At 38.3% G+C, this 26663-nt stretch overlaps 1 protein-coding gene across 11 annotated transcripts in view; it reads left to right on the forward strand.

Moving 5' to 3' along the window:
* CCDC150 (coiled-coil domain containing 150) overlaps positions 1-20319 on the forward strand; it is a 91968-nt gene extending 71649 nt beyond the window's left edge. For all 11 annotated transcript variants that reach the window (XM_047773117.1, XM_047773119.1, XM_047773120.1 and 8 more), the window contains 9 exons: positions 682-775; positions 1569-1738; positions 2938-3064; positions 8712-8906; positions 9341-9409; positions 9502-9663; positions 10757-10843; positions 19569-19688; positions 19977-20319. In XM_047773117.1, the coding sequence (XP_047629073.1) occupies positions 682-775; positions 1569-1738; positions 2938-3064; positions 8712-8906; positions 9341-9409; positions 9502-9663; positions 10757-10843; positions 19569-19688; positions 19977-20093 (1141 nt within the window). In that variant the 3' untranslated portion in view covers positions 20094-20319. The remainder of the gene's footprint in view (positions 1-681; positions 776-1568; positions 1739-2937; positions 3065-8711; positions 8907-9340; positions 9410-9501; positions 9664-10756; positions 10844-19568; positions 19689-19976) is intronic.
* The last annotated feature ends 6344 nt before the right edge of the window (positions 20320-26663 follow it).

The raw sequence follows: 26663 nt of genomic DNA on the forward strand, positions 1-26663 counted from the left end.
AAGGTTCTCAGGCTAGGGGTCCAATCGGAGCTGTAGCCGCCGGCTACACCAGAGCCACTGCAACATGGGATCCGAGCCATGTCTGTGACCTTCACCACAGCTCAGGGCAACGCCGGATCCTTAACCCACTGAGCAAGGCCAGGGATCGAACCTGCAGCCTCATGGTTCCTAGTCAGATTCGTTAACCACTGTGCCACAATGGGAACTCCAACTTTTATATTTTTCATTGTGTTTTTTTACATGTTATGAATCTATATTACTTTTGAATTAAAAAAAAAAAGTCAAGGGGATGGTATTAAAAATAGTTTATTCACGAAATTCTAGGTAAAAAGAAAAAAATCCCAAGAGCAAGCCAGTCCAGCTAGAGGTATACTAATGATATATATAATATAAAATTACCAGCCCATAAGTTAGTAATTAACATTGATAGTTTAATGTATCATGCTAAATTGATTCATAGATGGGACAAATATTTAATGCTTAGGAGAATTAGTTTCTTAACCTAACTACTGCAGACTACATCTGAGGCTACAAATTGTCACCTGACAACTCTCAGATAATCTGAGTGTCTATATTGCCCACAGCATATGTCATTTGAACTTCCTGGAAGAGTGCCATGTAACTCCCAATTGTATAACTTCTAGATAGTTCTTTTTAATAGCTCTGTGCTCTCCATTTTAGGGCTCTAAATCAACAGCGGGTGCAAAAGCTGGAAGCAGAAGTGGATCAGTGGCAGGCCAGAATGCTTGTGGTGGATGCCCAGCACAACAGTGAGGTAGAGGCCAGGTTTATATAGATGGTAATGTTGATATTTTTTATTTTATTGGGATATTGCTATTTGGAAAAAATGGAGTAAAACAATCAAGTAAATTTCCTTTCCAAAGTCTGAGTTTTGGACAGTGACATATTTACATATTAGAAATGGGTCTATAATCTTACAGTGAGTTATTTATTGGCAAGCCAGAACCACAATTATGTCTAATTCCTCGTCTTATACAGTCTATATTCTTTTCATGTATTAATGCACAAGTGATTGTAGAAGTTAAATGGCTTAGAAAATATAACTTCAGTCATAAGTAGCTAGAGTGATCCTACTAGGTAAGGAGACACATACTCACATGTGTGTTCACAGGTGTATACACACCTGAATATGTATCTGTACATATGCACATATGTAAAATACACAGAGATAAATTCATATAAATAAGGTTTTTCTAGGAGGATACACAAGGAACAGTTGCCAGTTCTTATCTATGTAGGCAGTGAGACCAGAGAGTCATAGGATCAGGAATTTACTACTAGTTTAAAATTTTAGAAATTAAGATAAATAAGTTGGCTCTATTTTCCAAATCTCTCTAGTGACTAATGGAGCATACCCTTCCCATCGCCTTCTAAGCATCTCCTAAGTACTGTCTGTAATAAATTCTCACATATATATTCCAGGCATCTGGAGTCTTCACTTCTAATTCCAAGTAATACTTTTTTTTAAGTATAAAGAGTGAATATATAATGTTATGGACTTCCTGTATCTGTTACGGTGCAATTAAAAACAATCTTCTATCTTTCAGATGGAGCCTCTGCAGAAAGCTCTAGACATTGCTAGAGAAGACAACAGGAAAATGGCTATGAGCCTGGAGCAAGCTCTCCAGACAAATAATCATCTGCAAACAAAGCTTGATCATGTTCAAGAGAAATTGGAAAACAAAGAACTAGAGCTACAGAATTTGGAAACCTTCAAGTAAGGGCAGCACAGTCACTGTGAAATTAGGGAAGCTCCTCTGGGAGAGTACGTTTGGCTCATTCACATAAACCAGTTAAACCCTTCTCCCTACTTTGAGCTTGTACTCCTAGCAGAGCTTTGAAGGAGACAGGTGTAGCTGAGCTGCAATGGACACTGGTTGGCTGGGTACGCTCCCTTTAACTCTTCCTCCCTCTGGTGTCCATCTTCCTCGGTACATGAAGCTTACACCAAGTTGGAAGGGACACTTGGTTTTGTTTTGTTGGTTTTTTTTTGCCAAACCTTTTCTATCAAAAACTTATGTGTCTTTTAAAAGCATGAATTGGAAAAGGAATAGCAGCAGCCCGGATGGGAATAACCCCTCTGGGAATGGGATAACTCCATCTAACAGATGCTAGACCATTCATTGTTTTCATTTTTGGCCTGAATTAGTTAGGTCAAACCCATCAAGTTCAGGTCAAGCTACTAAAGCTTTTTCTTAGACTGTATCTAGATAAAATTTTTTTTTCTTTTTAGGGCAGTACCCTCGACATATGGAAATTCCCAGGCTAGGGGTTGAATTGGAGCTGCAGCCTCCAGCCTACATCACAGCAACAGCCATAGCAACACGAGATCCAAGCCACATCTGCGACCCACGCCACAGCTCACAGCAACGCCAGATCCTTAACCCACTGAGCAAGGCCAGTGATCAAACTCACATCCTCATGGATCCTAGTGGGTTCATTACCACTGAGCCATGACAGGAACTCCTAGAGAAATATGATTGAAACATGATTAACATCCCATGAACATTGATACCCAAGGAAAGTACATACAAATCTTTATTTCTTTCAGGTAGTAAACATACTGATACAGCAGACAGGTATAAACTAAAGCAGAGATAGTATCTTCTACATTTGTGATCTGTGCAAATTTTATGTTCTGGTGAAATGTTGCTAGCTCAGGACACTTAGTATTGGTTAAAACAAGAGTATGTGTTTCTCTTTCGGGTGGATCTCTCTTTCTGGAGTGACTTTTTGTTTTTTAATGCTTATTTTTTTTTTTCTGTTAATGAGCTCCAGATCAGCGAGCTGGCTCATCACCTGGTGGCTGATCTGCTTCCCATTTGTAAATCACAACCTATTTGGACAGTTACCAACTCATTCTTACCTCCTAAGTTATTTTCTAAAGGTGATTTATCATCTGTCTTTTCAAAACAGAGAACGGATGAATGAAGAATCCAAAATGGAAGCAGAATTGCATGCTGAACGCATAGAAGCTCTAAGAAAGCAATTTCAAACTGAGAGAGAAACAGCAAAGAAAGCTGCACAACGAGAAATGACAGAGGTATGGAGGCAAATAATAAAAATATCCCTCTAGGTGAATGCCTTTGACAAGGAGGACCAGTTATGGGATTTGGGAGAATGGTTGTGGTTGTTCTTTGGCTCTTCTAATCCTCCTTTCACCAGAAAGCCAGAGGCATCTCTGTGCTCTTTGTAAAGTAATACACAAAAAAATTTCTCATATAGTTACCTTCCCAGAGAAGGAATGCCTTGATGAGAGCCTTCCTCTTGGAGAGTAGTAACTGTGTGGGAAAGAGGAAGAAGGAGATGCCATCTGATAGGCAGACAGCAAATCACCTGTCTCCTCAGTTCACTTGACTGGCATCTGTCACACATCTACCTTCTCCTGAGAGGCACAGGTAAAAGCAGAAGAAGATACAGTTTGTGCTAAATGACCCCTTAGTTAATTGTAATCTTTATTCTTTACATGAGACAAGTTAGGAAGACTTCAAAGGACCTCTCCTGGTTAGCTAGAGGCTGTGTACAGTTTTGAAGAACTTCAGAGTAAGGGAAGGTTTGTTTTCGGCTGGTTGGCTGATGGAAGGGAAGCTTGATGAAGGTAAAGGATTGAGATGGGGGGAGCTGACAGGGCTGGAACACCCTATGGAAGAGGATGAGCAAGCTTAGTTCCAAAAATGAACAAACACATGAGCAAAGGAAAAAGTTTGCCTCTCTTGCTTAGAGGAGAGACTCTGGGATTTCTGAGCAAGAGGGCTTAGCTTAGATGAGGCCAGCTGGCACATGGCCCTGACTGCCAGAATGGTGGATGTGAACTGTTAGGTAATGGAACACTACAGCTCTCTGAGAGGGATGTAAGCACAATTTTTGTAGGAAGGTTAGTCTGTTAGCAGTGAAGAATAGACAAGAATGAAGAGAAACTGGAAATATGGAGGCTTAAGGGAACTAGAACAGTTACTTTGGGCTTTAGATGATTAGGGCTAAGCAAAGTAGTTCTGTTGAAAGTAGAGACAGTTAAATCAAAAAGCCATTGTAATAGAAAAATCAAACAGATACTAAATGTATCATAAGCAAAGGGGAGGGAGGAATTAAAATAATCCCAAGACTTGGTGGGGGTGGCTGGCCAGTATTTTGCCAAATTTAGTGCATTTAGCAATTACAATTTATAGGGAATATTCACGAAATTAAATTCAACTATTTATAGAGTGCTTTGTAAACTGCGAAAGCTCACTGTATAATATTTAAAATATTATTTTAAAAATTCTGTGGGAGGGGAGTTCCCTTCGTGGCTCAGTGGTTAACGAATCCAACTAGGAACCATGAGGTTGCAGGTTCGATCCCTGGCCTTGCTCAGTGGGTTAAGGATCTGGCGTTGTTGTGAGCTGTGGTGTAGGTTGCAGATGCAGCTTGGACCCCATGTTGCTGTGCCTCTGGTGTCGGCTGGCAGCTACAGCTCCAATTCGACCCCTAGCCTGGGAACCCCCATATGTTGCAGGAGTGGCCCTAGAAAAGGCAAAAAGACACACACACAAAAAAAATTCTGTGGGAAACAAAAGGGAGGACTGAAATTAAAGGTACCTTTAATCAGAGATAGTTGTTCAGAATACTTAAAGTTTAAATCCTTTTAACAGGGAAGATTGTGAACTTTTGCAGATTACCAAGAAGCAATTAAGTGTGATGTCTTGAGCAGTAAGCAGCAGGGGTGGCCTCAATGTGCTGTTTATGAGTCTCGGCTCTGCCTCTTATTAGCAGTGTGTTAATTTACTATCTGTGCAGATGGCCTAGCTTCTGAGTCTCACTTTCCTCGATCCTAAAATGGAAATCATCACAGCTACTTTCCGGGGTTGTTTTGAGGGTTAAATTGGAAAATATATGTAATTATCACAGTGCCCGAACATAAGTACAAGGTTAAGTGATAGTTTTTTTAGGGCTCACATAATTTTGACAAAGCTGTAATTGAGGCAACTGTGGAATATCTAATAGAAAGTTAGTTGGGTGGTAATGAAAGACTAACCCTAGTGTGACATTAGGATCTGAAGGAATGAACTAGTATAGAGAGAAAAGGTACAAATAATTTTTCTTTGACATGTTAAACACCAGCCATAGAGAATACTACCTTCCCTCAGCTGCCTCTTCCTAAAAGTCAAGTGACACTGATTTAAGGGTACGGGGAGGAGGGGAACTCTAAAATGTTAAAAGTAATGTTAAAAGACAAATTGAGGAATAATAAAATTTTAAGAGCTTATTGAACAAAAATCAGTTTTAATCAGGTAGTGTGCAATTGATTGCAATAGAAAGGAACTCTGAGGAGCTATACAAACAATATTCGTAGACAGAAGGGATAGGAACAAGGGAGCTATACTAGGCCAAAAACTAAACTCTACCTAGGTAGAATCAAATATTGTAGTTCATGCTGATAATTGTAAAGACACGCCTATTTTAATTAAATCAACTTATACTAGCTTTCATTTACTAAAGATTATCCTAGATCATGTGACCCCGAAAAACATTTGTAGTTTCTGTATTTTTGAGATTATACTTAATATTGTCTTTAAGCCAATTAAATAGTTTTTATAAGTTAATTTCGGTGATATTACCCAGAGGTAGAAAAACACATCTATAACATTGCATACATAGACATGTAGACAGACAAAAATGGAGTTGTTGTAGGTTTTGCTTAAAAAATGCTAGCCAAGGGACAGGTACAATAATGTCAGACTCACTAGTTTATAAAAGAACAGTTGGATCCAAATTGTCTTTCTGGCAGATGGAATAAGTTAAGGCTACCTGCTTAGACTGCTAGAGCTTTTTACTAATATTTGTGAAAGTGACTCTTAAGATTCTTCATAGGCCTGGTTTTCAGAATAGCCCTTCTTTCCTGATAAGAGTTGGAGAAGATGAGATAGAATATTTACATTTCAAGAGGAATAGAGGAAAAATGCAATTGTTACCAAGAAGGACTTTTGTTCCCTAAATCCCGACCATTTATAATAACCGCAAGCATTTTGAGATGAATAGGGAAGGTTTGAGATTGGTAAAAAAGAGTAAGTGGGCTTTCAATTGCTTCTAAGGTTGCATTTCTGTTCTTGTAATGATTTAATTTGTAAGACAAGTAGAGTTTCTTGATTGGGTTGCAACCTGAATGATAGGGAGGCTACCCCCCAACTGTACATTACCTTCAATTTGTTTTAACATCAGGGAGAAGATCCTCAACTAAGATAGAAATCAAAAAATTCCTATTTTGGGAGTTCCCTGGTCATCTAGTGGTTAGGACTCAGCACTTTCACTGCTGGGGCCCAGGTTCAGTCCCTAGTCTAGGAACTGATATCCCCCATAAAGACCCTGCATACCGCTGCCCAAAAAAAAAAAAAAAAAAAAAAAGATTCCTATGTTTACATTGAGAGCAGTGTGTTTTTGGACTGTTTTCTTTCCCCCTTGGGTATATAGTATCATTTTAGATTAAGGGAAAAAGCCTAAAATACAGTTCCTATCAGGCACTGAATATCACTTTCCAATTCGGCCAACCTCAATTTGACCATAGCACTATTTAAAAAAAAAAAAAAAAAAAGTTCTTTAGAATATCTTGTGAGGTTTCAACCAGGACACACAGTAAATATCCCCGGAAGTACTGAATAGCTCCACAGATGCAAGAGGTATCCCCAAAGAGGGTATAAAAGATAGTACCCTCCCAAGATCCAGAGCCACTCCCAAAGATAACTGAAAAAAAACTTAACAGTTCTCCTGAAAGCTGGTGACAGTTGGAGCCTGGCTGCAGTGCAACCCACAGTTTCTGCCAGCCATGTCTAACCACAAATGGGGTAGAACCCATATTTCTAGGGCCCCCATGCTGGCAGTTGCCAAGTCAGGTTGTCAGGGGGCAAGATGAGACAAATAAGGGGGCAGTAGCTGTCCCTGGGAGAGACAGTCCACATTTGAGAAAGGACAGTGTAAAGTTTTACCTTTCCCAACCACTTTGGGAAAGCTGCCTTTGGTAAGAATTCTCAGCCTTTACCGGCTTCTGCCAGTTTTCCCAGGATCCCATGTTCAGGCTTTAGAGAAAGTGTAGTGTCCCAGCAGGTCGTACTCTGGTCTCCAGAAATCATGGAAGGGAAAAATCATTTTTCCTCTGCCTTTATGGCAACTGTGTAGCCGAGACTCCTTCTCCACGGCCTCAATGGGCTCAATGGGTACCTCTGCCCAGTTGCTTTTTGCTCCTGGGGGCCATCAGGGTCTCCTTAGGTTCCCTCCTTTGACACCAGAACTGTTAAACTGCAGCTAATTAAAATTTTCATCTTTTAAGAGTTTATTTGAGCAAAGTCAATTTGAATCAGGCAGTATGGGAGTGATTGCAGATATTAAGGTGCTCCAAGGAGCTGTACAAAATGAAAGATTTTTATAGGCAGAGGGAAGCAGGAACAAGGAAGTTATACTAGGCAAAAAAGTAGATTGGTTATTGCAGAGTTACTTCCTTTAGGGAATGGCAAGTGTCTATCAGGCAGGTAACCCAACTAATGCTGATGAGGCAATTTCTGACTGACTGGTCCATTTTAGGAGGCCAAAACTGTAATTATGTCTCAGTTTGCTGACATAGAGCTTAGCATAAGTGACTTCATTTTGGGCCTGTTGTCTTGTTTTTAACAGTAATCACTATATTATTTTTCTGCTAGACAAGTTTATTAAAATTTCTAAAAACAAACATCATTAGCAATGAGATCCTGCTGTGTAGCACTGGGAACTATGTCTAGTTACTTGTGATGGAGCATGATACTGTGAGAAAATAGAATGTGTACATGTATGTGTAACTGGGTCACCATGCTGTACAGTAGGAAAAAAAATTGTATTGGAGAAATAACAATTAAAAAAAATTGATAAGTAGTACAAACTACTTTGTAAAGCTACAGGGATCTATTGTACAGCCCAGGAAATAGAGCCAATATTTTATAATAACTATAAATGAAGTATAATTTATAAAAATTTTGAATCAGTATATTATACACCTGAAACTAATATATTTTAAATCAATTATACCTCAATAGAAAAAAAGCAACATTATAAAAATGCATGCAGCCAAGGTCAGTAACTGACAGGTATTTACATAAACTACCGTGATCACTTATTTTCACTTCTCCAGATGTGAAGTCGCAATTGATAGCAAGAGAAAAGCCTAAGCTTTAAAAAAAAAAAAAAAAAAAAAAAGCTTTAAAATATAGTAATGAACACTGAGCAGTTAGTATGTGCCAGGCTCTACATTCTTTCTCTGCCTTATCTTGTTTAATTTTTAAAAATCTTATGAGGTAGGCTATTCACACACTTCCCCAATGATGAACCAGAAGCTTAGGAAAGTTAATTATCCAAAATTATTTGACTAGTAAAGCAGTAAAGCTGGGATTTGAACTTAATGTCTGTCTGACTGCAAAGCTATGGTCTTAAAAAGCAAATGATGAACATACATATTTACATTGTTTATCTGTTCTAAGAAAGATTGTGCTTTTTAGTGTTAACCTATGAAAATCACTGAGTGTTTCTCCACAAATCTACTTATTATTACAGCTTCACTTACTCTCCTTTTTAAAAGAAAGGTCCAAAGAGAACAACATATAGACACAGCCTAACATAAGCATCTTCCCTTACTGCTTAAAGGTAACCAAGAATGGAAGGTAAAAATGTTCTTATCTTCCTTTTGTGACCCACAGCTGAAGAAAGCCCTTGATGAAGCCAACTTCAGATCCGTGGAAGTATCCCGAACCAACCGAGAGCTGCGGCAGAAACTCACAGAGCTAGAAAAGATGCTGAACAGCAGCAAGGAGAAAATAAAGAATCAAAAGGCCCAAATTAAGCTCCACTTGTCAGCTAAGGCGAATAATGTTCAAAATATGGAGAGGATGAAGGTTGTATGAAGATCTCTAAGTCTCCCCTCACCTCCTTAATATCTGATGAGGATCCAAGCAGGCATGGTGTCCAGGGAAGATGGTTTCAGAGTACCACCATGTGTTCTCTAGGAATTACAGCTACATCTGGGAAGTGGGCAGATTGCCTTGGGGTGGAGGGAAGCTCTCATTTTGCCAGCAGAGATACTGCTGTGTCAGTGTTTGGTTTCTCATTAGCTGCCAGCATCACATTCTGGCTTTCCAACTCTCTCTTCCACAGTGATAGTAGAAGACTTTGCTCTTTCAGGGTCAGTGGGCTGGATGGGAAGGAGAGCCCAGCAGGGAATGATAACTGTGGGTCTCATGTGGCATTCTTTCTGTCATCCTATAAGCAAAAAGAGAAAGCCAGTTTTCCTACTGATCATCTTTTATATTATTTCCACATTTACTTTCAGCAAATAGAAACAGAATTGAGGCAAATGGAGCTAATTAAGGATCAATATCAGAAAAAAAACTATGAACAGGTAGATGATTTCCCCACAATTTTATTAGCACTCCCATAAAATCCCAAACTTAGACAGGCTCACCAACTGTCTCCCTCTTTGTGCCTTACCAGTCACTGAGTATCCAGAAATTTGTATCTGAAATGACTAACCTACAGAAGGAGATGCAGTTGTTGGCCAAGAGCCAATATGATACCTCAGCACGGAATAAACAGCAAGAGCTACGACTTGAATTAGAGCGGAAAGTAAGGCAAGAGCTGGAGCATCGGTGCCAGGTAAAAGGTTTTCTAAGATTCATCTCCAAAGTTATCGACATGCCATGTGCAAAACCCAGCATAAGGGCACCTGGATTTTCAAGGTTCTGTAGAAGAAAACAAATTTACAAGTTGTACATCTTAGCTAAGTCCTTAGAATCATATCTAAGAAGTCTGTAGCTATGAACATGGCATTCCATCTTCACTCTCAACTTAATAAAAAAAAAGATACTAATTTTTAAAGAATAGCTAAAGCTCACAAATGCAAGTACTAGTTACTAAGTAAGACTTCTGAATAGTCTTTCGGGAACTTTATACCCCTTGGTTGGTCCAAGCTCAGATATATCTGCTGCTGTTATAGGACTTTTAGTTATTCCCAACCAAATGAAAAGCACATTTTATTTCTGAAAAGGGACTTCAAGAGATCATCAAGCTCTTGGAGTTCCCGTGGTGGCTCAGTGGTTAACGAACCCGATTAGTATCCATGAGGATGCGGGTGTGATCCCTGGCCTCGCTCAGTGGGTTAAGGATCCAGTATTACTCTGAGCTGTGGCGTAGGTTGCAGACTCAGCTCGGATGCCACATTGCTGTGGCTGTGGTGTAGGCTGGCAGCTACAGCTCCGATGTGACCTCTAGTCTGGGAACCTCCATATGCTGTAGGTACAGCTATAAAAAGACAAAAAAAAAAGAGAGAGATCATCAAGCTCTTACCTTCCAACAGATTGTATGCTACAAAAAATATTCTCCCAACAGCAGCAAGGACTTGTACAGTAGAAAATCAACAGAACACTATAAACCAACTATAATGAGAAAAAATAAAAACATTATTAAAAAAAAAGAAAAAAATATTCTCCCAATTCTAAAAGAGATGTTAAATCGCTTTTTCTCAGGCAAATCCATACATGGAAATCAAAATTCGTAATCATATATACATATGTATACTATAGGTTAAACTGAAAATAACCATTTTTATCTTGTATTCTGGTAGCACCTGGAGTTAGAAAGTATCCCATCATATTCATAATTTAGCTGCTCATCTATTACAAATTTGAAGGTTCTGTTCCACATATGGTACACTGGGAGTTTGTAAAAATTTTTTGTGTCACATGTTCAGGAATTGGAAGAAACTATCAGACACCTGAAGAAATGTAAAGAGGCAACAGAGAATAAACTGAAAGAAGCCAGTGTGGAATCAGAACAGGTAAGCCCAACCCATAGACATGAAGACTTAGACAAGCTTCATTAGACACAACATCCTTGAAATACAAGTCAGTGTAAAATCCTTCATCAACATGGTTGTCAGGAGTGCAAAGGGCAAGAACCAGTAACTTACTCAGTATAGCCTCTGTTATAAAGAACAGATAGTTTTAGATTAAGATTCTGTGTCTTGAAGAGAGATCAGAGTATGCTGAGATACTGATTAAGCCTGACATCCAAGTCCCACCACTAAATACAGAAAGGGAAAACCAGCATGTGTGTGGATTTTAGTACATTGTTGTTTGACAGTAACTAAAAAAGGTGGAAATTCTTTATTCATCAGTAACTACAAATGTAGGTCTTATTCGTGAATTTGATTTCTCAGTTCAAATATCTTACTTAAGTTGGCCTTTTTTGAAGGTATTTAAAATCATACATTTTTAGAGCTGGAAGAGATCTTTGACATTATTAGTCTACCATAACCACCCCTCATTATCCAGATAAGAAAACAGAGATTCTCCCTGCCTCTTATAGCGATAACCACAGAGCAAACGCGAGGCCCCACTCAAAATCCAGCACAGGCTTGGGTCACCACAACATCAGTCACACCTCCTGACAAGGGGATAAAGGTCAGGATATGCTGAGGAAAGAGTGACAAACTGAAAAAAGTCATACTGAGTCAATAACCATCTCTAAACACACCCCTTCATGCAGCTCAGACCATCAGAGGGACAAAAGCTAGCTCCACCTACCCCAGTGGGAATCTCTCCTCTCCAAACAGGAAGCCTGTGCAAGCCCCTGGGCCAATCCTAACCACCAGATGGTAGACACCAGAAACTAGAGGAACTAAAACACTGTAGGCTGAGGAGAAGAGACCGCAAACATAGAAAGTTAGAAAAAATGAGATGACAGAGAAATAAGTTCAGACAGAGGAACAAGATAACCCACAAAAACAACGAAATAAAGAGGATATAGGCAATCTACCTGGAAAAGACTTTTAGAGTAAAGACAGTAAGGATAATTAGAGATCTCAGAAAAAAAAAATGAATGCACAGATCAAGAAGTTACAAGAAATGTTTAAAGAGCAAACAAAGATGAATAAGATAATACCTGAAATGAAAACTACACTAGAAGGAATCAACAGAATAACTGAGCCAGAAGAACGAATTAATGAGGTGGAAGACAAAGTGATGAAAATCACTACTGGAGAAGAAAAAAGAATGAAAAGAAAATGAGGACAGTCTAAAAGACTTATGGGACAACATTAAACATAGCAACATTTACATCATAGAGATCCCAAAAGAAGTGGGGGGAGGGGAGCTGAGAAAATATTTGAAGAGATTATAGGCAAAAATTTACCTAATATGGGAAAGGAAATACTCAAGTTGAGGAAGCATGGAGAGTTACCATACAGGATAAACTCAAGGAGGAACATGCCAGAATACATACTAATCAAACTGACAAATACAAATAAAAAATATTTAGGAGTTCCCATTGTGGCGTAGCAGAAATGAATCCAACTAGTAACCATGAGGTTGTGGGTTCAATCCATGGCCTTGCTCAGTGGGTTAAGGATCCAGCATTGCTGTGAACTGTGGTGTAGGTCGCAGACACAGCTTAGATCCCGCTTTGCTGTGGCTGTGGTGTAGGCCAGCAGCTGTAGCTTCAATTCAACCTGTAGCCAGGGAAGCTCCATATGCGGCCCTCAAAAGCAAAAAAAAAAAAACAAAAAAAAATTAAAGCAACAAGAGAAAAGCAACAAATAACACATACAGGAACCCCCCATAAGGTTATCAGCTCTTTTTCAGAAGAAACTCTGCTGAGGGAGTGGCACAATATATTTGAAGTGATGAAAAGGAAAAAACCTCCAACCCACAATACTCTAACCCAGCAAGGCTTTCATTGAGATTCAACAGAGAAATCAAAAGCTTTACAAACAAGCAAAAGCTAAAAGAATTCAACATCACCAAACCAGCTTTACAGCAAATGCTAAAGGAACTCTTCTAGGTTGAAACATAAAAGTAGGAAATCATCCACAGACAAATAGCAAAACCAGAAATTGTGACAAGAGAAGAAGATGAATGAAGAATATTAAAAATGCATTCAAAATTAAGAGACTAGCAACTTAAAACAATTTTGTATATGTATATAGAATGCTATATCAAAACCTCGTGGGAACAACAAAAAACTACAATAGACAAAAGTAGAGTTCTCATTGTGGCTCAGTGGGTTAAGAAGCTGACTAGTATCCATTAGGATGCAGGTTCGATCCCTGGACTCACTCAGTAGCTTAAAGAATCAGCATTGCCATGAGCTGCAGCGTTGGTTGCAGACGTGGTTTGGTTGTGGCATTGCTGTGGTGTAGACCAGCAGCTGCAGCTTCAATTCAACCCCTAGGCTGAGAACCCCTAGAATATGCTACAGGTGAAGCTCTAAATTAAAAACAAAAAAAGAAAGAAAAAGTGACTCACATATAACACTTAAGATAGTCAACAAATTACAAGTGAACAAAAGAAGATAGGAAGAGATAGGACCAATAATAACAAATCCAAAACAATTAAGAAAACAGCAATAAATACAGACATATTGATAATTACCTTGAATGTAAATGATTAAATGCTCAAAAGACATAAACTGGCTGAATAGATTCAAAAACAAGACCTGTATATATGTTGTCTACAGGAGACCCACTTCAGACCTAGGGACAGATACAGACTGAAATTGAGGGGATAGAAGAAGATATTCCATGCAAATGGAAATCACAAGAAAGCTGGAGTAGCAATATTCATATCAGACTTTGAAATGGAGTTACCAGAGACATGGGCACTACATTAGGACCAATCCAAGAAGAAGATAACAATTATATATGCTCCCAGCATAGGTACACCTCAATATGTAAGGCAACGGCTTATAGCCACAAAAGAAGAAATTGACAATAACATGATATGAGTGGGGAACTTTAACACATACTTTCAGCAATGGACAGATCACCTGGACAGAAAATTGGTAAACAGAGGCCTTAAACAACTAGATAGATTTAATTGATATTTATAGAACATTTCATTTGAAAGCACAGACTACACTTTCTTCTCAAGTGCACATAGAACATTCTCTATGGTAGATCACATCTTAGGCCACAAATCAACCTCAGTAAATTTAAGAAAGCTGAAATCAGATCAAGCATTTTTTTCCAACCACAATGCTATGACTAGAAGTCAACCACCAGGAAAAAAAAAAAACTGCACAAAACAAACGTGGAGGCAAAACAGTATATTATTATACAACTAATGGATCCCTGAAGAAATCAAAGAGGAAATCAGAATACCTAGAGACAAATGACATTGAAGACATGATAATCCAATACCTATGGGATGCAGCAAAAGCATTTCTCAAAGGGAAGATTACAGCAATACAGTCTCACCTCAGGAAATAAGAAAAATCCTAAATAAACACCTAAAGCAACTAGAGAAGAACAAACAAAACCCAAAGTGAGTAGAAGGAAAGAAATCAAAACACAGCAGAAATAAATGAGCTAGAGATTATGAAAACAATGGAAAAGATAAAAGCTGGTACTTTGAAAAGATAAACAAAATTGGTAAACCTTTTCAGACTTATCAAGAAAAAAAGAGGAGGCTGAAATCAAAATTAGAAATGAAAAAGGAGAAATTACAACTGATAACACACATACAAAGGATTGTTAGAGACTACTGCAAGCAACTATATGCCAATAAAATGGACAACCTAGAGGAAATATATAAATTCTTAAAAAGGTACAACCTTCCAAGACTGAACCAGGAAAAAATAGAAAATATGAATAGATCACAAGTTCTGAAATTGAAACTGTGATTTTAAGTCCTCCACAAAAAAACAATTCCAGGACCAGAAAGCTTCACAGATAATTCTATCATTTTTTTTTTTGGTCTTTTTGCCATTTCTTGGGCCACTCCTGTGGCATATGGAGGTTCCCAGGCTAGGGATCTAATCGGAGCTATAGACCCCAGCCTACCCCAGAGCCACGGCAACAGCGGGATCTGAGCCGCATCTACGACCTACACCATAGCTCACGGCAATGTCGGATCCTTAACCCACTGAGGAAGGCCAGGGATCGAACCCACAACCTTAAGGTTCCAGGTCGGATTCGTTAACCACTGCACCATGATGGGAACTCCTATCAAACTTTTTGAGAAGAGTTAACACCTGTCCATTCAAAACTCTTCCAAAACCTTGCAGAGGAAGGAACACTCCCAAGCTCACTCTATGAGACCACCATAAACCTAATACCAAAACCAAAGAACCACAAAAAAAAGAAAATTACAGGCCAGTAAGCACTGATGAATATAGATGCAAAAATCATCAACAAAATGGTAGCAAACTGAATCCAACAATACATTAAAAGGGTCATACACCATGATCAGGAGGGATTTATCCCAGGGATGCAGGGATTCTTCAGTATATGCAAATCAATCATGTAATACACCACATTCACAAACTGAAAAACTATATGATCATCTCAATAGATGCAGAAACATCTTTTGACAAAATTCAACAGCCATTTTTGATTTAAAAAAAAAAAAACTCCAGAAAGTACATAGAAGGAACCTACCTCAAAATAATAAACACCATATATGACACACCCACAGCTAATATCATTTCTTATGGTGAAAAGCTGAAAGCATTTCTGCTAAAATCAGAAGACAATGCCCACTTTCACCACTTTTTTTTTTCCGTTTTTGCTCGCCCCATGGCACATGGAGCTCCCAAGCCAGGGATCAGATCCGAGCCACAGTCTTGACCTAAGCCAAAGCTGCAGCAACCCCGGATCCTTAACCCACTGTACTGGGCTGGGGATCAAACTCATGTCCCCATGCTCCCAAGATGCTGCCAGCCCCATCACATCATAATGGGAGCTCGACTCTCACCACTTTTCTTCAACATAATTTTAGAAGTCCTAGCCACAGGAATCAAAAGAAAAAGAAACGGAATTCCAATTGGAAAAGAAGTAAAACTGTCTCTGTTTGAAAATGACATGATACTATACATAGAAAATCCTAAAGATGCTACCAGAAAACAATTAGAGCTCATCAGTAAATTCTATAAAGTTGCAGGATACAAAATTAATATACAGAAATGTCTTGCACTCCTATACACTAACGACAAGTGAGTACTTTGAAAACTATAAGACACTGATGAAGGAATTTAAAGATGACACAAACAGATGGAAAGAAGTACCATGACTCTACCACCCAAGGTAATCTACAGATTCGGTGATCTCCATCAAACTACCAGTGGCATTTTTCACAGAACTAGAGCAAAAAAATTTTAAATTTGTATTGAATCACAAAAGACCCCAAATAGCCAAAGCAATCCTGAGAAAGAGAAACAGCTGGAGAAATCAGGCTCCCTGACTTCAGACTTTACTATAAAGCTATAGTCATCAAAACAGTATGGTGCTGGCACAAAAACATAGAGATCAGTGGAACAGGATAAAAAGCCCAGAAATAAACCCACACACTTATGGTCAATTAATCTACAGCAAAGGAGACAAGAATATATACCGTGAAGAAAAGACAACCTCTTCAGTCAATGGTGCTGGGAAAACTGGACAGCTCCATGTAAAAGAAAATTAGAACATTCATTTACACCATGCACAAAAATAAACTGAAAATTGATTAAAGACCTAAGTGTAATCCAGATCCTATAAAACTCTTAGAGGAATGTAGGCAGAATCTTCTTTGACATAAATGTCAGCAATATCTTTTTAGAGGCACCTCCCAGAGTAATGAAAATAAAAACAAAAATAAACAAATGGGACCTAATTAAAAGCTTTTACACAGCAAAAGAAACCATTAAGATAATGAAAAGACAACCCACAGAATGTAAAAAATTTTTCCAGATGAAGTGATGGACAAGGGGTTAATCTCCAAAATATACAAACATCTGTTACAACTTTATATCAAAAAACCAAACAACCCAATCAAAAATGATCAGAATATCTAAATAGACATTTCTCCAAAGATGTACAGATGGCAAAAAAAGCACATGAAAAGATGCTCAAAATCACTAATTATTAGATGCAAATCAAAACAACAGTAATATCACCCCACACTAGTCAGAGTAACTGTCAACAAAAACTCTACAAACAAATGCTGGAGAAGGTGCAGAGAACCCTCCCCTCCTACACTACTGGTGGGAATATAAGTTGGTGCAACCACTGTGGAGAACAGTTTGGAAATTGCTAAAAATAGAAGTACCATACGATCCAGCAATCCCACTCCTAGACATATACCTGGAGGAAACCATACTCTAAAGGATACATGCACCGCAGTATTCACTGCTGTATTATTTACAATAGCTTAGATATGAAAGCATCCTAAATATCCATTAACAGAAGAATGGGTAAAGAAGATATGGTACATATATATAATGGAATATTACTCAGCCATTAAAAAGAATGAAATAATGCCATTTGCAGCAACATGGATGGACCTACCGATTATCACAGTAAGTGAAGTAAGTCAGAAAAAGATAAATATCAGATGAGATCACTAATATGTGGAATCTAATAAGAAGGATACAAATGGAACTTATTTACAAATAGAAACAGACTCAGATTTTGAAACCAAACTTATGGTTACCAAAAGGGAGACTTTGGGGAGAGGGATGAATTGGGAGGTTGGGATTGACATATGCACACTACTCTATACAAATCCATCAGTAACAGGGACCTGCTGTTAACTCGGGGAATTCTATTCAGTACTCTGTGATGACGTGTATGGGGAAGGAATCTGAAAAAGAATGGATATATATGTATGGCTGATTCACTTTGCTAAACACCTGAACCTAGCATAGCATTGCGAATTGCCTATATTCCAATACAACTTATTGGGATGGAGGGATAGAGGGAGAGATTCTTAGGCTAATATCATCATGACATTGCTGCCAATTTGGCCCTTTTATAGCCATTAAATTACATGACACTGTGAATGTCAGAATGGCATATTAGAAGGAGTTTGGACTCTGACAGACGTGAGTTTGCCAACTGCGACACTTACTGTGCCCTTAAAAAAGTTACATTTACCTTCTTTGACGTATCAGTTACCACACCCATAATAGTCGGGAAGTCACTGCCTACTGCTGTTAATCTGATAGGCAGCTAGGTAGCTCAGAGTAAGTTTGAGTAAATGTCAGCTCCCGTCTTACTGGTCATATAGGAGGGACGTGGTGCGCAATGCCGTTTCAAGCATCCTTTCCCTCCACTTCTGATCAAGCGTGCTGGAGAAAAGTGGGGTTTGGTTTTGCGGAGAGGAGTGAGAGTGTCTCTGTCATCAGGCTACACAAACACACCTGGAAAACATTTTAGTTGTGTAGCTTTCAAAAAGTTAAATGACAAGGGGGGCTCTATTTTCTTATCTCACTATTTTGTACCCACACTGTACCCTGGTTAATATGGGACAAGTACATTGTAGCACAGATTTATTGAGGACCTATTATATGGTAGGTGCCATGCTAGGTGATGGAGACAGAGGGCGAAGAATCCAGATGAAGCCCCTGCGCTCATCAAACTTGCCTGGCAAGAGGGAAATACACCATTCTTCCAGGCCTTGGATTCAAAACATAGGACGCAAATAATCAAAGGAGGGGAAACAGTCCTTTACTTTTTATTCTAGAGGATGTGTTCTAGAGCTATTTTGAAGCAACCTTTATATAAAAGAAAAACCTGTCAGCTCTACCTTCAAGCTATCAGAGTATCTCAAATACTTAGAAAAATGCCAGGCACATGTAGGCATTCAATAAACATTTGTCAAGTAAGTGAATACTGATTCCAGATCATCTTCAAAGGCAGACTTACAAACAGTCCCTCTAATAGCCTAACAAAGATAATTTGGAAGTTTGTGCATAGGAGTTAAAGAATAAAATACATTGATAAAGGAAATAAGAATACAATTTACACTAAATTGGTCCAGTGTTTTTACTAATTCATTCTATTATAAAGCACAGCAGAAAAATCTAGGCTTTACAGTTTTGGGACTTTGGGAGAAGTATTTAGTCTTAGAGAACAGAACTCAGATTCAAAATATGGTTTGGGGATTTCCCTCCATGGCCAATGGGTTAAGAATCTTGACTGCAGCAGCTTGGATCGATCCCCAGTCCGGTGCAGTAGTTTAGGAACCAGTATTGCCATAGCTTTGGTATAGGTCACAGCTGTGGCTCGGATTTGATCCCTGGCCTGGGAACTTCCATATGCCACAGGTATGGCCATAAAATAAACACACACACACACACACACACACGGTTTGAACTACTGCGTTGATTTACAGTGCCATCTTGTGCTTTTATTCCTATCTTGACTTTCTCCTGAGTCCTCTCTCACCTCAGTTCAAATCCAGGAAGTATTAACGAATGCATGAAGAACCACACGCTTGCATGCATTCTTTAACTCCACATTCAGAAATTATCCTCTCATCTGTAAGATGTGTATTATGCAAATAAGTTGCAAAAACCATGCAGTCTGGATTTGAGTCATTTAATATCTAGGTTAAAAAGTCTCTCAAACTGGCAACTATAGGAAGAAAATTTCCAGTTGAACTCATATGAAACCCATTTGCTAATTGTGGGGAGAATAAAGCTTTTAAATTACACAGTGTAAAAATAAAGTCTTGAACTAATACACAAAAACTTGTAATTCTTTATTTGTTCTACTTTTTTAATGATAACCTTTGTATGTTTAGATAACAGCTAACCTGGAGGAAGCTCACCGCTGGTTTAAGTGCAGGTTCGATGGGCTACAACTTGAGCTGACCAAAAACCGGTTGCAGAGGCTTCCCCGGGAAGACAGGTGGCTGGAAGAGGTAGCATATTTTGCTGTCTTAGGCAATTTTGGATTTTTCCCTTCTCAGATTTCTAATTACCTAAGTTCTCTCTTCATCCAGCTACTCTCTCCACTCATCTGTAGATTTCTTTAAACTACTTCTTGGAAAACCAGTGAACTGGATTTCTTTCTTAAAAGTTCTACTTCTCCCAAGCTGTCTAGATTTGAACCACCTATCTTGATGAAAAAAAAATGATATTCATAAAGACAAAACAGCTCCAAGATCTGCAGTTAGTTTTGAAAGTTTGGGGTGTTTTCTTTCCCTCAGGACCAAGATAAAAGCCACGATAGCATGTCCAGCCAGTCTGCTCTACATCGATGGGAGAATAAACAGAATCTTAGGCTTGTGCCCAAGAAGTGTCACTCTGAATTAGAGAAAAAGTGATATCCTTGACAGAGGAGCTGCTTCTTCACCATGGTTCCCTGGCCCCAGCAACTAGGGCTGGCCTGTTTCCACAGTCATCAGAACATGAAGTCTTTGATGTGGACTGAAGATTTTGGACCTGAGTTTATGCTTTTATGAACTCTTTGATATCAGTACAGAACTACCCCATCTTTTTTGTCTCTTTCCCCATTTTTCACCCAATAAATTTATATTGTGTTATAGGAGATACTGTTGCATGATACTTGGCTGTTTTTCTAAGTAAATGTTAGCAGAAAGCATTTAGTGAGGTACTGGATGATATAGCAACTAAATGTTATTTTAGTGAACTGTCTAGTCTAACATAATACTTGGAAATACAGTCACCTGGAAAATGGTAAAAACTCTCCCATTGTCTAATAACATATACTGTTCTCTGATAGGTACCAGCACACCTGGAAAAAGATTGTATTTCTATTCTCATATAAGAGCTCAGCTTGTATTTGCAGCTTCCTTGGACATTTAAAAGAAGTTTGTTGAACTCTGCTCCAGAGATTATGCCTGACTAGTGGAGCTCTCCCTTACTAAATAGTAAGCAATAAATTCAGCTTTATCTTTTCAGATAAAGCAGTGGATTAGGTAATCCAAATTTAATGTTTGTAAACAGCTGGCATAATGCCTGGCTTAATTGATGCTCAAGCAATGGTAGCTGCTGACAATAGCATAGGACCTAAATCAAATGAGCAATTATTGGAAAGAATATCAAATGTAAGACTCTCAGAGATTGATAAGCCACCCCACTTAATATCTGATATAAACACAGCCGAACTTGTTGCTTACTCTAGCAGGGTACAGCTAAGTTGGTCAGAGAAAACTGCTGATTTTATCAAGAGTTTGGAGCAAGCATGGAGTTCAAGGATAAGAAGATGTTCAGAAGATTGAGTTGACATCATGAGCAGAAGTGTAGTTACTTGAGTGAGACTATTGTTGATTAACATTCAGAGGCAAGTTTACTTGAATATGTCTTTTTCTGTGTGTCTGGACTTTTAAGAGTAAGGGACTTAGTGATTGGCAGGCTAGTAAAAGTTGTCTAACTGCTCTGTTTTTATCCCTTTGGACTCTTTATAAGAAGGTACAGTCAATTTGAGGATACTGGAGAGTCAGAATCTTGAAACAGTCCAACCAAGAGCCCCACAGAACAATTAACCTTGGTCCTGGGATGGTATCAAAAACCTCGATATTCAATTCTGCATAGAAGGAGTTCCCGTTGTGGTGTGGTGTAACGAATCCGACTCAGAACCATGAGGTTGCAGGTTCAATCCCTGGCCTCACTCAGTGGGTTCAGGATCCGGTGTTGCCGTGAGCTGTGGTGTAGGTCTCAGACACGGCTCGGATCTGGCGTTGCTGTGGCTGTGGTGTAGGCCTGCAGCTATAGCTCTGATTAGACCCCTAGCCTGGGAACCTCCAGTGCTGCGGGAGCAGCCCTAGAAAAGGCAAAAAGAAAAAAAATTCTGCATTGGAAAAAGATCCCATTCACTGCCCAAGAGAGATGAACCTTAATGGGTTATAAATATATTGTCCCTGAGTGTTGTCAAGACAGTCACATGCCAAGAATATTTATATTCTCATCCAGAATAAGAAAATTTTTCTTATATATTATCCTCAAAGGGTATCATTATTGATAAAGTTAGTATAACATACTTTATAGCATTTTTAGATTGGCTATACTAGACATTAGCTTAGGAGAGGTGAATTATAGAGTTAGATTGATGACCATTTCTACTAAAGCTTATAGTTAAAGCATCCTATTTAGTGTGATATCTGCACAGTATTTCAGTGATATTTTTAAGTGTTTCTATAGTACTTTTAGAGTGTCTACCATATATATTCGTTTATATTGTGGTTCTGTATTTCATTTGAGAGCACCGAATCCTGACTACTAGACCACCAGGGATCTACTTGCATTTGAAATAACCAAAAACAGAAAATATGAAACAATGGGTTTTAAGAGACTGGATATCATGCAACAAAGCTCTGTGATCCCTGAGAGGGAACAAAAGAGGTGAGCCCCACCATAGCCCAAGCTTACAGCCATGATGCAAAGAGTGGATATCAGGATGGGTTCCCTGAGTTAAGGAATGAGAATAGAGAGGCCAGGGATACATAGGCTGCTAGGGTTCCAGGAAAGAGTATGGGGAAGGAGAGAATTTCAGAGATGTCCAAGAAGATTCCTCTGAGTATTTAGCTGTGTACTGGGCAGCAGTGCATGTGAGGAAACTACCTGAAACTGGAGGAAGAACCATCCAAAAGGGTTAGAAGTGACAGTGCCCATGACACACACATACACACACACTACCAGTTCCCACCAGCCAGAATTGGAAACCTTGTGATTTACAGGGAATTGGGTAGAGTGTATAACAGGGTCTTGTCTCAGAGAATAATTAACATAGAATCAACACTGCACTGGTCCTAACAAATCTTAAAAGAATGACCCCAAATGATACAGTCCAAAGTAACTATGTTCCAAAACAGAGCTTAAGAATATTTTATGGAAACAACCCAAATGTTCATCAACAGATGATTGGATTAGGAAGGTGTGGTATACATACACAATGGAATACTACTCAGACATAAAAAAGAATGACATAATGCCATCTACAGCAACACGGATGGAACTAGAGACTCTCATACCGAGGGAAATGAGTCAGAAAGACAAAGACAAATACCATATGATATCACTTATAACTGGAATCTAATATCCAGCACAAATGAACCTGTCCACAGAAAAGAAAATCATGACTTGGAAAATAGACTTGTGGGTGCCTGATGGGAGAGGGAGGGAGCGGGAGGGATTGGGAGCTTGGGGTTATCAGATACAACTTAGAATAAATTTACAAGGAGATCCTGCTGAGTAGCATTGAGAACTATGTCTAGATACTCATATTGCAACAGAACAAAGGGTGGGGGAAAAATGTATACATGTAAGAATAACTTGATCCCCTTGCTGTACAGTGGGAAAAAAATTAAAAATAAATTATAAAAAAGAATACTTAGAAGAATACAAAAATATATGGAACCCATCAGGGTAAAATCAATTTCTGGCATGCAAAATTATCAGGCATGCAAAGAAACAGAAAATATGATCCATAATGAGAAATTAATCAAAATTGACCCAATGCTACCGCCACATGTAAATCAATGAAGTTAGAACACTTCCTCACACCATAAACAAAAATAAACTCAAAATGGCTTAAAGACCTAAATGAGACGTGATACCATACAACTAGAAGAGAACACAGGCAAAACATTCTCTGACATAAATCATAACCAATGTTTTCTTAGGTCAGTCTCCCAAAGCAATAGAAATAAAAGCAAAAGTAAACAAATGGAACCTTTCCAATCTTACAAGCTTTTGCACAGCAAATGAAACAAATACGCAAAATGACAGCCTATAGAATGGGAGAAAATATTTGCAAGTGATGTGACCAATAAGAGCATAATTTCCAGAATATACTAACATCTCATACAATTCAACAACCACAAAAATCAACCCAGTAGAAAAATGGGCAGAAGACCTAAACAGACATTTCTCCAAAGAAGACATATAGATTGCCAACAGGCACATGAAAACAGATGCTCGACATTGCTAATTATTAGAGAAATGCAAATTAAAACTACAATGAGTTACCACTTCGCACTGGTCATATGCGCATCATTAAAAAGTCTAAATAACAAATGCTAGAGAGGGTATGGAGAAACAGGAACCTTCCTACACTGTTGGTGCAAATATAAGTTGGTACAACCACTATGGAAAACAGTATGGAGGTTCCTCAGAAATATAATACAGAACTACCATATGATCCAGCAATTCCACTCCTGGGCATATCCAGACAAAACTATAATTTGAAAAGATGCGTACATCCCAATGTTCACTGCAGCACTATTTACAATTTCCAAGACATGGAAACAACATAAATGTCCATCAACAGATGAACGGATGAAGATGTGGCATATATTTACAATGGAATATTAGCCCTAAAAAGAATGAATGTCATTTGCAGCAACATGGATGGACCTAGAGATTAGCATACTAAGTAAGCCAAAGACAAATACCATATGATATCTATTATATGTGGAATCTAAAATATAGCACAAATGAACCTATCCACAAAACAGGCTCACAAACATAGAGAACAGACTTGTAGTTGCCAAGGGGGAAGGGGTTGGGAGAGGGATAGAGTGAGAGGTTGGGGTTGGCAGATGAAAGCAGTTATACACAGAAGGGGTAAACAACAAGGTCCTATTGTGTAACACAGAAAACTGCATTCAATGTCCTCTGAGAAACCTTAACAGAAAAGGATATCAAAAAGAATGTGGGGAGGGGTGTGGGGGGGTGTATAACTGAATCACTTTGCTATACAGCAGAAATTCACACTGTAAACCAACTATACCTCAATTTAAAAAACTGACCCAGAACTAGCACAAACATTAGAACTGACAGACAGGACATTAGAACAGTTATTGTAACTATATGTTCAACAATTATTGTACCAGCAGATGGTAATGTGAGAAAACAAAAGTGACAATAATTTATAATTAACTCATAGAAAAATGATGGGTGGTTTCCTTTATCAACAGAGATTTACCACATACAGTGAGTTAGATTTAAAGGGGAGCCTAACACAAGATCTGAAGATATTTTGACTAATTTTTGAGGAATGTAATTGCTCTGAAGCAAGGAGATTAAGCCATGGCTAGTGATTTAAGGGACAGGCAATGTCACGTTAACACCCCTAGAGCATAGCCTAACCTTTTCATCTTAGTGCAAAAAGATTTATGAATATCTATGACTTTGCTCCAGTTAACCTGTCTGTGAAGTCTTTTACCTTTGCGGATTCTGAGACTATAACTATTTCTTTGCTAATTTTTTGGTCAGCTTTATTGCAGTATAACCGACAAACAAAATTGTAAAATATTTTAAATGTACATTGTAATGATTTGGTAGACACTAGTGAAAGATTCTTCTCATCTAATTAGCACATCCATCACCTCACATCTTTTAAAAAAAAAAAAAAAACAAATTTGGAGAGTACATTTCTACTCTCTTAGTAAAATTTAATTATATAATACAGTGTTATCAACCATAATCATCATGTTATACATTACTCATCTTATAACTGAAAGTCTTTATCCTTTTCCCAACCTCTTCCTATTTCCCTACCTCCCAACCCCTGGAGAAACTCCATTTCTGTGGGTTTAACCTCTTTTTGGGGATTCCACAATACATATTTTGGTAATTTCTTAAGTCATTTCTTGAGACTAGTGTAGGTATTCTAATGTCACAGCAGCTAGAATCTGCTCATATGTAAGAGCTACAGTATATTTCCTCTGGAAGTAGATCCTGTCTACTAAATCTGTAGGTGTCACAAAGGATAAGAAAATATTTCTCCAACACTGATGCAAAGTATCAGATGTACATTGAGACTTAGAATTATTGTAACTTCTCATTTTTCAGAGTGATTCTAGACCAAATCAAAGTTTATTTCCTCTCAAACTTCTACGATTACTATACATTTTCAAATTCAGCTTTTATTATCAGCTTTTATGTCAGTCATTTTTACATTAAGATAAAACCCCTCCCTCTCCTTCTCTTCTCACCATAAGTCATTTTGCTTTTCTTTTTATTTTTTAGACAACTTCAAAATTTTGGTCTGGATGATCTGATGTTCCAGAGTAGCAGATTAACTGTAGATAACACTAATATCAGCAATAATAATATACAATTCCATTTAGAGGAAGGACAAGGAACTTTTGTGGACTCATCTTCCTTAGAGAGGCCATCATTAGACAGATTTTGGATATTTGTCCTTGAGTTTCTTAGCCAGTATTGGACAATTGCTATTTCAGTGCCACTTTTACTTACACTATCCCCTGGTTTCTTTACCTACAAGCTTCCATTTCTTAGAAGACTTTTTAGTCTAATTTTTAATCTCAGGGGTCAGTTTTATCTAGAGATACATAGCTTGTTTACTTTCTAAGGCTCTCTAGAAACATCTTGCCAGGAGTTCCCTGGTGTCCTAGGGGTTAAGGACTTGGGGTTGTCACTGCTGTGGCTCAAGTTTGATCCCTGGCCAAAAAAAACCTAGCCACATATTAGATGTACTCTGAAAACAGTTTCACATTTCAATATTTTTTTTTTGTCTTAATAAAGTCCCTAGTTTATATTTGAGCCCATTAACAAAAAACAAAGACAAATCTTCCCTTACTTCAGCTATGGGTCTACCCCAGAATACTATTTTAAAAACATCAGATTTTCTAAGAAATTTGACTATTTGATAATATTTGGCAGCTCTCAAGAGTGTTTATTTTGGGCTCTTAATTCTAGTAATTGCTCACCTCATTGAGCAAGATGGCTTTAGGTTGGCAATGCACTATATTATAATATATTCTCTACCTTGGATTTCTTTGGGCAATAGGAACTCTGTAAAGCATTTGCTAATATAATCCCTTTTCTAAATGGTCAGAAATAATGTACAATAAACAGAAGACTAAAACAGTATGGAGTATTTTCTGCTTACCAACTCAAGAAGAAAG

Source organism: Phacochoerus africanus, chromosome 3 (assembly GCF_016906955.1).
Source record: "Phacochoerus africanus isolate WHEZ1 chromosome 3, ROS_Pafr_v1, whole genome shotgun sequence".
In the NCBI taxonomy this organism is placed as follows: domain Eukaryota; kingdom Metazoa; phylum Chordata; class Mammalia; order Artiodactyla; family Suidae; genus Phacochoerus; species Phacochoerus africanus.